Genomic DNA, 15,178 nt, shown 5'->3' with positions numbered 1-15,178 from the left:
AATCTTCTTGTATTCTCATTTGAAGAAACCCTCTTTTCAAATTCAATAAATTATGAAAATGCTTATTACTCAAATGTTCCAAACATGTGTCTATTAAAGGAACCGGGCAGTTGTCTCTAGGTCCAGGGCTAGGTTGGATAGTTCAAATAGGTACCCGGATGAAACATGTTTTAATTTCACAAGTATTTTTAACTATCTCTCTATCTCGGTTCCTTCCGACGATAGAATGTACGGTCGGAATAAACGATACGGTCAGCAAGCTTCATAGGGTCAGTTATAATTGCTTTTCTAATGAAAGCTTTTTGATCTTCTGAGGTTGTTATTTATGTTTAAATCTTTAATTTCACCAACATCGATCGCACAAAGTCCGGCAAAAACATTCTACATCAATACTTTCATAAGAAAACACTGAACAGATTGGATTATGATTTAAATTGTTCTCTTCCTCTCTTTTTCGTTTCGTTGTGTTTTTCAAAACAATCCGGATATCATACTCGCTAATGGAATAGGGAGAAGTTGTTGAGCATGCTTGTTGAACAGAAAAAGAAATGGAAGAATGAGAAACAAAAACAATTTACAGGCAAAGCCTACGCACAATGTATTCATCCATAGCCTATCATATGTAAAGAGGCCTCAAAGGTTAGTTTGTTGCTTGTATGAAGATGAAATTAAATGGAAAGAATGAACCGAATTAACAAAAGCTCGGGCTAGAATACATCCGCAAACAACCAATGCAAGACCAAACCAAACAAACCAAGATGAGAATCACAGTATGTTATAGCTTACGACGCTTATTGTGGGTGTTTATCCTTACTCTGGTAACTTATGTGTGTGCGGTGCAAGCTTGAGTGCACAATCGTAACACTGTTGCGGTAAAACAAACAATTCTTTGTCTCTAGGAATATATACAGTGTATTTTAAAAAGGAACACTTGTACGACTAAAACAACAGGTAACAGCAAGAATGCACAGCATACGGTAGATAGAAATTTGTTCAATAATGCATACGGGGAAAAGCTCGCCTCCCAAAAACAAAAAAAAAGGGTATGATCGTGCGTGTCCAAGAACAGAGCGCGGCATATAATGCTCGCAGTGCGATCGTTGTCTGCTGCTTATCGTATAATTGTGTCGATTATAAACAAGAAAATATCTTTGCTCAGCATAAGGGACAAATGGGTGTTGGGATGATTATGACGACAGTGCAACCCGGGGATAGCAAAAAAGACTAACTGATGCAGAGGAGACGGTATAGATTTGATGGAAAAATGCGTTTTATTTTCTTTTTTTTTTCAATTAATTATCCTTTTCGTTAAGAAAAAGGTACATGGTAGTAAACAAATTTCTTCCTGCTTTCAAACGTGTGAAACGTATTATTTGATGAATTCATTGAAAACTTTTTTTTTCTTTTTGTTGTTGCAGTTTGCTTTATCATTGCTGCTTCAAGAGCGTAGCCCAATTTACACAACAAAATTGTCACTTATTGTATCGGTAAAACAAAATCGACACACAATTTGTATAAATATCATTTGAGTTTCAGATCCTTTGGGCTCTGTCAATAAAATACTTTGTTCAGGCATTGGCCAGCAGTGTGTGGGTGTGTGTGTGTAAATCGTGGAATGAAGAAATAAGCAACATTAAATAATTTTATAGCAAAGATTGTGTAGAGTAAATACGATGTATCATTACTTAAGGTGTACCGCTAAGGCTAAAGCCAACAAATGTAGATTTTTGTATTTGCTAGTGTGCGATTATAGAATAATTTTTAGATTTTCTTTTCATTTACACTTTCGTTTTTACCTCAGGCACTAGAATCTTTCCCAGAGATGTAAGTACCACAATATTGTATCAGTTGTTGTAGGCTTACACGGTTTTGTTTTTCCTTTCCTACAATATGGAGGCATTGCTCAATGGAGGCGCAATGAATTTTATCGTTTACTTTTCTATTTCTTCCCAATGGTCTGTAACAAAGATGAAACGACGATAGAAAGAGGAGGAGGGATGATCCTAATAGGGAGGGATTTGTAATACATTTGTTAGTTGTTTTTATTTTTAACAGTACAATTACGATCTATGGAAGTGTGGGACGTGTTAAAGGATTTGTAATTATGGTGTCGCAAAACCGGAATTAAGTAATACTATGAAAAAGATATAAAAAGGAAACGATCTATGCTGAACAGTTTGCACACAGTTTGATGACAATTCGAAAAGAAAACTTCAGTTTCCAATGTAAGTAATTTTATTTGTAGATTATATAAACTTTGCAGCTTTTGCTATATTATTATTTGTTGACCTTCTTTGAGTAATAGTTATTTGTTGGTGCGATCTGTACTGGTCTTTCACGCAACTGCACCAGCTATCGTATCCTTTCCTGGCGATATCGATTTCCAAAAATGGTATGCCAAGGCAACCGGCAGAGGTTATTGCATTAATGTAATTCGTAAGCGACTGTCACAAATTCATCGACGCTGGTTTCCAGATGGATGCTATCTATACAGATATAAAAGCGCCATACCAAGACCGTTGATAGAAAAGCACACACCTGTTTGGTCGATCCTAGTTTGCAAGGATGGTCCCACACTTGTCAGGCTCAATCTGTACATCCTCCGGCGTTCCTCAGGGCAGCAAACTCGAGCTGTTGTTGGTCATACTTTACGTAAATTACCTGTCCATGGTGCCTCCAGATGGCAATTACCTGTATTCCGGCAAATACGTGGAGTCTCAAGACCATGCTCGATTACAGGCATTGTTGAGCGAAATTAATATTTAGTCGTTCGCGAGCTCCAGCGGTTTTCGATTACGTGCTAGACGACGAACAGCATCTTGAAAGGCGGAAGTATGTTGAGAATTTGGGCGTTTTTTTTTCTGGCAGGAGGCACTCCTACGTGGAATTGCTTGGTTGGTCATACATATACATGATGCGCGAGCTTCATGGTTCAATGTATATAAAAACGCTATACTTCTCCATTATTCGGTCGGTTATGGAGTATGCTAACATAATGTCAGGACACATCCTGTCATTTCCCGAGCTCACGCGAGACTGGACTCCATGCAACGCTGGATCCCGTGGTTTGGCCTCCGTTCCTGGGAGCATCGGCTAGACTATAAGACTAGGTTTCTGATGCTCGGACTGCTACTTTTCTTGATAAGCGTCTTGAGCAGGTACATCTATGTATGTGTTGAAAATTTAACGCAGTTTGTGCTGTTATCGAGCCCGGGATTTCTTCTGTCTAGCTTGTGAATCGTGTCAATGTTCAGCGTCGGTCCAACCCCATACGTTTGGCGTTATACTCCGTTATGATCTCATTTAAAATGCGTCTATTCATATAAACTGTGTTGTAATTGTTGCAAAATGTCAATAGGCCTAAGGTGTCCATCGAGATTAAATTAATCAAAACAAATGAAGAAGAAAATACACTTTACTTAAATACAGTTGACATATTTAACGTTTAAGAAATATGGCTTTCAATACTATAAAAGCTTGTAAATAATCTCCTTTATTCTTATATCATTTAGCACTGTGGTAACGTTACATTCTAAATTCTTACAGTAAGGCCTACATTTTCATCGCGGGGTACATATATACAAATAAGCCAGCCACATTTTACTGACAGAAAATCACTGTACAAGAGTGTCCTTCACCCTGAAGTGATCCTTAGAGATCGCCGATGAAGAATAATATCACAAAAAAACGTGCTAATAGTTGTTAACTGTTGTTTTATGCCCACAGAGACACACACTGATGCAGGCTAGTAGCTACGGTCGGTGGTTGGACTTCTGCTCTGTCGACTAACGGTCGCTTCTACGCTGGACGGAGAGGACGGATGACTGCTGCCAGTTCGAGAATTGTTGTGCACAACACTCGTCTGCATCGTCGCATTACTGCCACCGCCAAGTGATGGCAAACTGATCGGCGAAGGATCCGTGTACATGCTGCCGCCGGTGGCAAGTGATGCTTCCCGCTTTTCTCGCCGATCTCTAGCACGTCGATTCTGGAACCAAATTTTCACCCGCGTGTTGGTTAACTCTAGACTGTAGGCTAGCTGGTTCGCTTCCTCGGAACTCAGGTAGGTGGATACTTTATAAGCGTCCTCCAGTGCGCTAAGTTGGGCAGGCGTGAATGGAACCCGTGGTAAACGGCCCGGAGTTCGTTTAACGGGACCCGATTTTTGGGGACCTACAAAAACGAGCGTGCGATACCGATCAGCTTGATCCCCGGGGGAGACACAATCGCCATTTTACTTACGTGGCAACTTTGGTGGATGATAGCGTGTGTAGTACAGCCAATCGAACGTGGGCATACTGCAACCGGGAACCGTCGGTAAGAAACCCGCATCCGATGCGCGTACCGATTGCCCAACGTCAATGACTTCCTCTAGATCGTCGTCCGGTTCCGTACCGGTTTCGTCGTGCAACCGGGCAACCTCATCACTACCATCTGCATCATCACTACGATCACTTCCTGGGCTGCTTGTGCAACAGTTTCGACAGTTTGGTGAAGTCGTTAGTTTGCGCCGTTTGCTATACCGTTCACCGGCCCGTGTTAGGATGTGTTCAATGCTGAAATCACTTTGCCGCAAAGGAGCCACACTTTTGCAACTGGAAGCCGCCATTGCACTACACTCTTCTGGTATCTTCTGGTGCTAAAACAAGGCTGGAACGCACACGCCAACTTTTCGGTCCGGACCTTTTCCGCACCGATCACACACTGAACACCGGTAGCAATCGATCACATCCTTTTTATTTTCTTCCCTCCTCGGTGAAACTACCGTCTGTGTACCGCTCTCCCTTTTCCAAACGCTGGTTATTGTTGGGAGGAAATTGAATCCCTGTCCAAATATTTACGCATCCCTTTTTGCTCACCGCAAGGATCGGAAGCTGCCACTGTGGCCTGAGGTGATGCCACAAACTCCTCCCACTTTACCAACGGTGGCAGGAGTGTGCCATCGAATTGTTGATCCCCTACCGGGTTTTTGGCATTGGTTTTCGTATTGTTGCTCTCTCCGCTTTGCCTTCCCTTTTCGGCGGGAAGGAAAATGAAGGACGAAGGAACGCTAGCGAACCAATTCTACCGTGGACATGATCTAGATGCGGTTTCGTTTGATTTTCTTGCCACTTTTTCAACCACCGATTTGTTTCTCATAATGTACTGTGTGCTGTGGTTCGGTAATTAAATGGCAATTGCGTCCAACAAGCCGAACCGTTATTCCCCTCAGTTTTATTTAAGGACACTTGAGTTGGATTACTAGCAACGGGGCAGAAAGATTGCAGCTGGCGATGATGGTGGATGCTTCGTAAGGGGCGAAGGTATTACCGAACCGTTTGCAGTGCTATGTGCGTCCACAACCGTCCACAACGAGAGATGTAATCATGGGTCAATTTCGGACGATTTTTTTTACAAGAGAATTCATGGAACTAATTTTTAATAATGATGTCTCAGAATTGGAACATCGTGTTATTAGATAATTCTGGTTGATAAAATAATTTTGTAATAATACAGAATAATTTGTATTATTTTTGTATTATTTATAACTTAAATGGAAGCAAAGCAATGGATGATTTGTTGAACGATGAACAGCTTATTTCAATGCGAAATTCGTACAAAAAGCTCCAACAGACCGACAGACGTATTCCTTGCAATATAACTACAAGATAATACATAATATACAAGAAATAAAACAATTAAGTTAACAATTTTATGAATAACAAGGTTGATGAGTTAATACTTCGCTGTATACGATTTGAATCTTCGAGGTTACAACACAACAGGATCAACTATTGATTTGTTCGATTTGAAGGATTTTCAAAGCTGGTGTAAGAAATAACCAATCAAATGTGCATTAAAGTATCATATGCATTAAGGCAAACTTAAAGAAATATGAAAATGTTAGTCAGATCATAAAAAAATATTTATATGGTAACCACCAGTCATTTTGACTGGGTGCGGTAGAGCACGCGTAAAAATCGCAGTAGTTCTAGTGTTAATCTGCTCAATAAAGTTTGCAGTGAAAAATTGACTTTTTTCAGATGATGGTAAAAAATAAAATCAAAACAGATAATTGTTCTTGATAAGTTTCCCATCGAAGGTTGTCACATACGCTGACTTACAAAAAATCTACAACCTTGCGAACGACCTTCCGGCAGTTTATGGAATATTCGCCAAGGTGGACAAAAACATGCATTTAGGGCTTATTTATTGCTGATTTTTTCATTTTACTTTTGAAATTCCTCCTCAGTTTTAGTCGAATAGATCATACGCTGCAAATTAGCACAGAAATTCTCGACAAGATGCAGCTGGCGAACGTTGGATGGGTTAATCGACTTCGGTACCACCTCGATGTTCAGCCGCCATAAGCCTCCAAAGATGGCTTTGTGCAGACCGACCGGCCAAAACACCATGTCTTCGTCCTCATGGTGTTTCTTGATGTACGACGAGAACTCTGGCAGACATTTCGTACTTAAAAGTTTCCCCGTTCATGGTTAACTTGGAGCGAAAGGAGAAGAGCTGCTTTGACATTCCCTTCTCGCTGATTGATAACCTTCTTGGAGAACTTGTTGAGTAAAACGAACTTCATCTCGGAGCCCTCGCCCCTTCTAGGGAGTAAAATACGAAAATCATTGCCAGCCAGGGCCCATCACTAACGTCTCGTCGCATCTCGCCGGGAAAATCGTGTTCATCATCTTAACCATCCGCAGTAGTCGCGACTTCCACTTCCTGACATGTATGTTCATGTCCAACAGGTACCATTTCACTGTTTGGCCGGTTGCACCAACCTCCCGGCAAAGCGCCCTCAGCGATATAATCGGCGGTCCGATGTAAACTAATGCATGATTTATCCGTTTTCGATGCGGCGGAGTGCCGATCTTTGATCGTGTATACTTCTGAACGGAGTTCCTTCACTATTTTTGCCTCCATGGTTAGAGTTCCACTAATAGAGCTGTCAAATTTTATGCTTAAAAATATGCTTCTTGCTGAACATTTTGTTCCATCGGTGTGGCCGAAGGTATACTCAAGAAAATTCGGCAATTTTTGTTCATTTGTGAAATGGAGACGTTAATACTGTTAAAAAGATCCCAAATCTAATAATGCAGGAAAAATCAAAAGGATTCGAAATGGAGCCGTGTGGAGTCGCTTCTTGTAAATTAACTCAAGGAGGGCGTTAATGGTAGACAAAAGCCTTTTATAAATTGTAGAATCAAATAAGCAATAGAACGTTCGTGTAAGTTCTTAACGTCGAAAGCCGATGAAAGTCGAGTACTGGCGACAAAAATCATGTTAAACGGCAAGCAATTAATACACTATTTACATAAACTATTTAATGCAATTCTTTTCGAAGGAGAAGAAATATAGAATTCTGACACTATAAACCCTTGGGAAAACATTTTGTTTCGGAACGAAATTGACCAACAATTATACACTACACAAAAATTATGCACAAGGAATCCTTTAGTTTTTTACGCTTTTCCACATATTTTTGGTTTCCCAAATATTTTTGAATTCTTCTCCTCTATCAACATTCTTCTTTGGTCTGAGATTTCTGGGTTTCCTTGACTTCCATTGACTTGAATCCCGCGTACCGGGAAGCGCACAACCCGGATGAGATTCGACACCCAATCCTATCGTGGGAAGAACGGTGCCGCTATCGTCTCGACCACCGGACAGCCTCTTTGTTTGAAATCGTGTTGATATTTTTGAAAACACCTGCTTTTGTTTACACTAAATAAAAAAAATTGAGAAGAATATTAGTTTCGTTTCTATTAAGATTGTAATTTCTATGTAAATATTTGACTGCGAGCGACGTACGAAGTCATAGGCAGGCTTACCGCGTAATAGACTATTTACATAATTCTCACACAGAGTATCAGAGTATTACACTGTTTGTAATCCAAACCGAACCATCCTGCTCATTAACTCATCAATCGAACCGAAGCAGTACTGGCGCAGTGGGAAGCTAATTCTAATCCTTATTACATAATTTACCGCAGCAGCAGCAGCAGCAGTAGCAGCAAAAAAGGAAATAGAATTTGACCGAAAACTACCAAAAGAAGAAAAGCAAACTGAGCATCGAAACATTTCCACACGACCCTGAGCATGTGAACGCCATCGAGACGACGTTGGTCATCATTTCAGCCAAACAAAGCCGGCTTTTCTCGTGTGCAGGATTATCTTCCCAGGAAGAAAGAATCTCGTCCTTTGGCGGCAGCGACCGTCCGATGGCCATGCCTCGGTGGTGTACCCGTGGTAGCGATATAAGTTACTCACGGGCCGAAGTTTGCTTGAAGAGTAGAAACAATTTGAATAATGCTCGTCCGAGGCGCACACTTGAAAAGGCTAATGAAATAAGGCCACAGACACGTGAGCCCGCACACAACCATTCGCCCGACAGAGCGACCCACCAGCGGGCGGATTATCCCCGCCTGTAGGCTGATCCTGTGGCCGATGTTTGTTGGTGCTTAGAGTGGTTTGTTTTGCAAGCGATCCTTGTAATCATTCGAAACATTGCCACCCGGTCCACTCGACCACTAACCCCTTGCGATGGTACATAAGCTCGAACGATCGGTTTTTGCATGTCGAATGGTCTGTAGTGGCTGGGTATCAAAGAAGGGACAGCTTAACTGATCGAGGTGCAAGAAAAACGAACGATCGAGCCACGGGTCCGTCAGTCCGGGTGAGCGTGTTGGGAAAAAAGGGGTACCGATCGGCGCGCCCCGCAGTTGGGCTTGTTTACGATTGTTTTGATTTACTTTTGTTAGCTTTAGCGAATTGTACATCTCGCTTGCTGGGTAAACAGTATGTCCTTGCTTATCGCGAGGAATCCCTGGTCAGGCACACACCGAATGTTGGCACACACACCGTCGGCAAATGGATGAGCAGAGAGAGAGAGAGAGATAGAGACAGGAAACTGATCGCGCCATGTCAATGGGCCATTGCCAGTAAGACGTTTCGGGGACACTCTTGAGCCTCCCGATTGTCACCGTAAATGAAGGATGAATGGGTGCAGATTAAAGTGTTTCTTTAGCTTAAACAATAGAGGGAAGGTCCTGTGGGCTTGCTTTGCTGCTGGTCTTTTTTTCTTGCCTTGCATGACACCAGGACTTAGTCCACGTGTGTGTCTGGCAAGCATTCGAGAACGGGCAAGCTCCATTCAACAGACGGATTGTTCCTTTTATACGCTGAAGTGGCAAAGCGGATGTGTACGGATCTGTTGGGTATTAGCTGCACTTCAAGCAAGCTGGATTCTGCAAACTTCCTTTTGGCGTGTTGTTGTGTGTCTACAAATGCCATTGATCGGATTCGATCGAATCCGTGAATGGTGATTGCTTCCCCATTACTGCAAGATTAATTGTTTCTTCGATGCCCTTTTGTGTACTTTTTTTAAAATTATAACTCATTTAGCTTTTTTAAACCAAACTAAACAACTTACTGGACTATAGAAAACTTTGATTTGGGAAAGAAGTCTAGTTAAATCATGAACAACTGTCCAATTGTTGGTAATATAAGTATACATTATTTACATTTATTGCCATCCCCTCATCCAGTTATACATATTTTATATCGTTAAACTAGGCTCTAAACTACTTAGAAAGGTCCTAATGCCGTTTTCAAAATAGCAGTCAACTTACACCATTTTCATTCCAGCCGATATATTTAATTAAAATATCCCTAGGTCTTAAAATTCTACTTTGAGCCTGAAGGTAGATCTGTTCCAAGGTTGACGGGGCGTCTATATCACCATTTACAAGTTTATATAAAAATATGCACTGTGCCCGCCTTCCTATAAGCGGTCTGTGCCGCATGGGGCCCTTGACTCGAAAGGGGCCCGCTGCTGAAGCCCAAATCGAATTGTTTGTTGTAAATACTGATGAATGGAAGTGGCCCTGATAGCATCCTAGAAGGCCAATCCCCCCCCCCCCCCCCCCTTCCCACTCCGCTCAGAATATTGAACGATACTTCTTGCCGACAACATGTCTACGGGAAAATCAAAGGCAGCCCCCGCTCAACACTTTGGTTTTGATACTGATGGGTCCCGATATTCATTCCACCAAAACCTTTTGAAATTTTGAACTACAGCGGCCCCGCACAAAAGGGCCCCAAAATCAAATGGTCAAACTTAGGGCCTAAGAAAGGCTATATCCGCCGTCATTCTTCTATGCTCAAGCGATTCTGGTCTAAATAAAAAGCACCTGTTAAAATACGTAGGACACACAGAGACACGGGATCAGTCTTACATTGAACCGATTCTATTCGATTGATTGAATACTGTGGTGAAGGAGTCCACAATATAAGGACTTGTATAAGGAAAGAGTTGTACAGTATAAGGACTTAACACTAAATGGATCTTTAAAATCGTTGGCCACATGTAACACATGTACGGAGAGCTTTTGAGATCATCAGCTCATAATGGTCTGTGAGGGTAAGCCTGCTGTCCAAACGTGACGCATAAGTCACGAACAAATTAGTGCAGATTACGGAGATATCTGCTGTTTAACAGTCGAGTTCAACACCCTCGATTATTCTGGCGTTTTGCCAATGCCCGTCGCAAATCCAATGGCATTCCTTCCTCAATCTCTCTAGGCGATGATGTGGCTGATACGCCCTCTGACTGTAGTGAACTATTCGCGAGACATTTTTCAGGCGTGTTCGTTGACCCATGTAGCAGTACAGTGTCTCCCCCTGATGCTTTGGCCTACACGCCACGTTTCGTCTTTTCTCAAGATCGCTCACAGAGGGAAGTTTTCCAGCCGTCTGGAAAACGGCCTGAATCTGTCCAATTTTTAAAAAGGGAGAACGTTCAGTCGCGTCCAATTTCCATGGTATTGCCATCCTCTGTGCTATGTCCAAAGTGTGTGAATCCCTTGTTCAATCCTTTATCCTTCCCGTAGTGTCTAACTGCATTTCTCCGCACCAGCATGGCTTTATGCCCAAACGTTCTACTTTGACAAATCTTATGTGTTTTGTGTCTGTTATTATGTCCAACATGGTCTGTTAACGTCAAGTAGACACTATATATACTGACTTCAAAGCAGCTTTTGATAGTTTGCCACATGACCTACTGCTTGCAAAATTGGAGAAACTTGGGTTTGGAGGACCAATCTTGTCCTGGATCGGGTCCATTCTTACGAATCGATCTTACCTTTCGAGGCTTGTCTGGCGTTCCTCAGGGAAGTGCTTCTTTTTGTTGATGATTTAAAAATCTTTCTCCCCGTTTCTTCGTCTTCCGACTGTCGATCTCTCCAACGCTCTCTTAGTGACTTTTCTGTTTGGTGTTTGAAAAATGGGTTGGTGCTCTGCCCCCCTAAATGTTGTGTCGTCTCTATCGGGAGGCCTTCTGCTGACCGGCTGTTATGGAACTACTCCTTATGCGGCACCCAAATAAGTAGAGTAACCACCGTGAAAGATCTTGGGGTCTGGCTGGATGAGGGTCTCTCATTCGATGAACACATTAACCATGTAGTTAATAAAGCTAATAGAGCACTAGGCCTAATTTTCCGCATGGCTTCTGAGATTAGAGATCTTTTATGTTTAAAGGCACTGTACTGCTGCTGGGTTCGCTACGTTCTGGATTATGCAAGCGTAGTGTGGACCCCAGCCGGAGAAACCGCTATGCAGTAAATAGAGAGGGTTCAGAGGAAGTTTACGCGCCTCGCTGTGCGCAGATTTCTACACGGTTACACCGTTCCTGTGCCCTCATATTCTCTCCGCTGCCGTATGTTGGGTCTAATAGATATTAGATCCCGCCATTCGCACGCGCAGTCCTACTTCATCGCCTGTATCCTTTTCTCTGAACTCGACGTTCCTTCACTTCTATCTTCTATACCCCTGTATGTCCCTTCTTGTCGACTTCGTGATAGACCACCCATATTTATCCCTCCCCGCCGTTCGGTTTTTGGCCAGTATGATCCTTGATAAGATGTTGCGTCTCTTTCAACAGAGATCACAAGCTGTTCGACTTCAACTTTCCTATTTCCCACTTCCGAACCCGCCATCCAGAGTCCACTACCTTTACCCCTTAAAAATCCTTTACCTGTAATGACTCCTCATCATTATTCCACACCCCCCCCCCCCACCCACCCCTACCATAGATTAAAGATATTCATTGTGTAGCCCGGAGAGGCAGACAATTTGAATTAAATAAATAAATAAATAAATAAATAAATAAATAAAAAGACATCTTTAAGTTGTCCGCATGTAAAAGCTTTTCACAGTCTGGGATGGTATACAGTATCTCCTTAATAAATATTGCAAACAGTAAAGGAACTAAGGTACTCGTCATAACGACCATATCAAGTGGACTTAACTTTTCAACCAGGTTATTTGCCCAGGATCTGCTACTTAGTTTGCCTAGGATGTTAAATCTGCACCATGCTAAGCTATAACTACACGAACTCTACAACGCTTCCAATCATGGCTTGAAACGGTTTTACACTGCGATAGTCCGTCAAAGATACAATTAATGTTTGCTTACTTCGTTAGCCAACTGCGCCAACATTTAACAGTCGGATAGCTGAGTGAAATAGCTCAAGACAAATCTTCCTAGAAGCAAATAATTTATCTCAATGGCTCAATCAGCAACTTCCCATGCACCAGCAAGCCTCTGTACTTTGCCGCATCCTCGGTGGCCCACCATAATCGCCGGGATGGTTATCGATGAGCCACTGTACGCTTGCCGACACTTTCAAGTGCTCTTTTGGTCGGGATACGGTCGAGCATTGTGGCAATGATTTCCGGCACCGATAAGAGCGAGCAGCCGTTTGTTTGGATAATCCCAGGCGAAAGAAAGGACGATCACTTCTGGTGGTGGTGTACGCTGTAGATCACTCATGCAACAGCAAACAACAGCAAACAGCCCACTCTATAAGGCGAGTTGTTGTGCTGATTTACAAAAAAAAAAACGCACCTCAACCAGAGTACCGATATTACGGAAATTAAACGATCAGTTGACAGAAACAATCAACCGGAACCTTTCTTTCGGGACATTGATATTTGGACATTTCTGCCCGGAAGGCACCGGAAGACAGATGCGGATAAAGGATTACCAATAGTACCTTGCTCAAGATGTCTCAGTAACAGTATTCAGCACGTTCAGGTAGCAATCGAAAAAGGATCTATTTCAGCTAGCAAAAGAAGAAATCCAATCCCCATTAACGACACACAACAGAGGCATCTTCTCAAGTGGATCGTGTGGACAAAATGTAACCACCAAGAGGTGGAACTAATGCATCGCAAGCAGATCCATAACAGGGCTATGGTATGGGTACCAAAATTTAATTAAAATCATAACAAAAGCCATTCACATGGGGTAGTTAGTTTATTATTTAAATCATCTATTAGCCCTCCGCTTTGAAGCAGTGTATCAGTGGAGCGTTTATCATACCACGCACACAGCTTATCTTGGGAAATCGTCAGAAAAGAGAATAGTTTTACCAGCCCCTCGTTCAAATAATTCCACCAAATGGCCTAGGGATAGTATTACATTAAAGTTTGATTAAAACGTCTCATGTTACTGCAGCCCGGCCATTTGCAATTGGCAATTTGCTCGTAGGGAAATTTGTACTACACCAACCCTCCGAAAGCTGTGGTTGGTACTCCGCCCCTTGCGAATGAATGAATTCTGGTATGGAACGGGACTGTTGTTCTGTTGAAGAGGAGATCCTAACCCGGTGGCCATGCTTAATGGTGGCAACCGTGCGTGTGTGTTCTTCCCTTTGCCGACCGACGTGCGTTTACTGTTTGTGATGGTTTGTTGATTGTTTGCGAACGTTTTTGAGACGTCGATATTTGTACGGTCGGACAAACGATGAACAATTTGGGGAATGCGTGTGTGTGTGTGTCTCTGAGTACTTTTAAGTGACTGCAAGATTTCGTTTGATGTCGCAGCGATACAATAAGTGTGCAATTTTCTTAATACTGAACCATTGCATGCAAAACATTATATCGAGCCTTGTGATTGCTGTATTACAACTGAAACATAGCTAAAGATGAAGAACGTCTTTTACATATCTTTGTATAATTTTACACATAGATTCATAGTTTGGTTTAACCTTCATTTCAATAATAACTAACCCGGGTATGTTTTATACTTTCTATTCTTAATAACATTTTATATAATGGCGCTATCGTTTTGAAACTTAAGAAAAGTCTAAAAAAACATTTTCTATCACATAAACAAAACACAAAATTTTTGTAATTTTTGTTATATATTTTAAAAAATATTTTACTTTAGCTCCATAACACACCTTCCCGGGTAAGTCATACATTTTGTATGGGAGTTTGGTATATTGCGCATTACAAAGCTTTCAAGATCGAATAAGATCAGATAAGCTAGCAAGATCAAAAGATATATCTGCACGTCATATTTGCATGAAATTTTCAAGAAAAATTAATCTTTGTGTTGTCTAACTAATAACATTTAGTTTGCCGATCATTCGTAGATTTTGACGCTGACCAGATTGTGCTTGGAATGTCACTGCTGTACTGCAGTCCAAAATAAAATCACAAAGATCATCAATAGAACGGCCACAACACAGCAAATGGGCGGAAAAAATCATTTTTCATTTATTTTTTGTGTGCAAAGCGGAAGAGCTACACTCCTTTCATCTACGATAATCATTTTTTCGACGATCAGAGTTTTTTTTTTTGAATTTGAAAACTGACTATTTCAAAAATGACTATAAATGACTATTTATTGGTTGCAAAAGCTTACTAATTGTTTTACAAAACTAAAAATTAGAATATAGCTCCGCGGGTGGCAGGTTTAACGGTAAGCGAAGTGACCGATCGCACGGGGCCCTCGAGCTTTTAAGGGGGCTCACCGAATCCACAACAAACTTCCTCCCCCGGTCAGCATATGCAATGTGAAGTAGTGGACCCCCAACTTCCATACCGCTTAGGGCCTCCGAAGAGCTAAATTCAGCACTGAGTTTTCACTTACGTGTGTGCTTGTGTAATTGTTTGAATTATTAAATAGTGAGTAATCAGCCTTTCGTTTGAATTATTTAGAACCATAGCAATGCGATTTTTCCACACTTCTTCGCCAATTTTCATAGTTTGTTAAAAAATTTTTAGTTGATTTTTGTAACACAAATTAGCAAAAGTGCGCAGATTTATTGTGACTGTAATTATTTTTCCACCTTTGCATAGTGTCTTTATATAATGGAAAATTAATATTTTCATACAAACA

The 15,178-nt window shown here is 41.6% G+C and overlaps 2 protein-coding genes across 3 annotated transcripts in view; both read right to left on the bottom strand.

Annotated features, from left to right (window-relative positions):
* The window catches only part of LOC126559291 (probable prefoldin subunit 5), a 195,836-nt gene that overhangs the window by 158,855 nt on the left and 21,803 nt on the right, over positions 1 to 15,178 (bottom strand). The gene's annotated exons all lie outside the window — the stretch shown is intronic.
* LOC126558811 (homeobox protein engrailed-2b-like) lies at positions 3,746 to 4,609 on the bottom strand. Its single transcript, XM_050214882.1, has 2 exons — positions 4,243 to 4,609; positions 3,746 to 4,173 (listed from the first exon to the last, which is right to left on the bottom strand). The coding sequence occupies exons 1-2, from the start codon at positions 4,607 to 4,609 to the stop codon at positions 3,746 to 3,748; spliced, it is 795 nt and encodes a 264-aa protein (XP_050070839.1).

This window comes from Anopheles maculipalpis, chromosome 2RL (assembly GCF_943734695.1).
Source record: "Anopheles maculipalpis chromosome 2RL, idAnoMacuDA_375_x, whole genome shotgun sequence".
Classification (NCBI taxonomy): Eukaryota; Metazoa; Arthropoda; class Insecta; order Diptera; family Culicidae; genus Anopheles; species Anopheles maculipalpis.
Note: the sequence above shows the minus strand (reverse complement) of the source record. Positions and strands in the feature narration are given on the sequence as shown.

What these genes read in the sequence shown, in the direction of transcription:
- LOC126558811 (XM_050214882.1), bottom strand. Translation starts at nt 4,609, where the DNA reads ATGGCGGCTTCCAGTTGCAAAAGTGTGGCTCCTTTGCGGCAAAGTGAT. An exon ending in TCATCCACCAAAGTTGCCAC is followed by an intron (nt 4,174 to 4,242) that starts GTAAGTAAAATG and finishes TCGTTTTTGTAG; the next exon opens with GTCCCCAAAAATCGGGTCCC.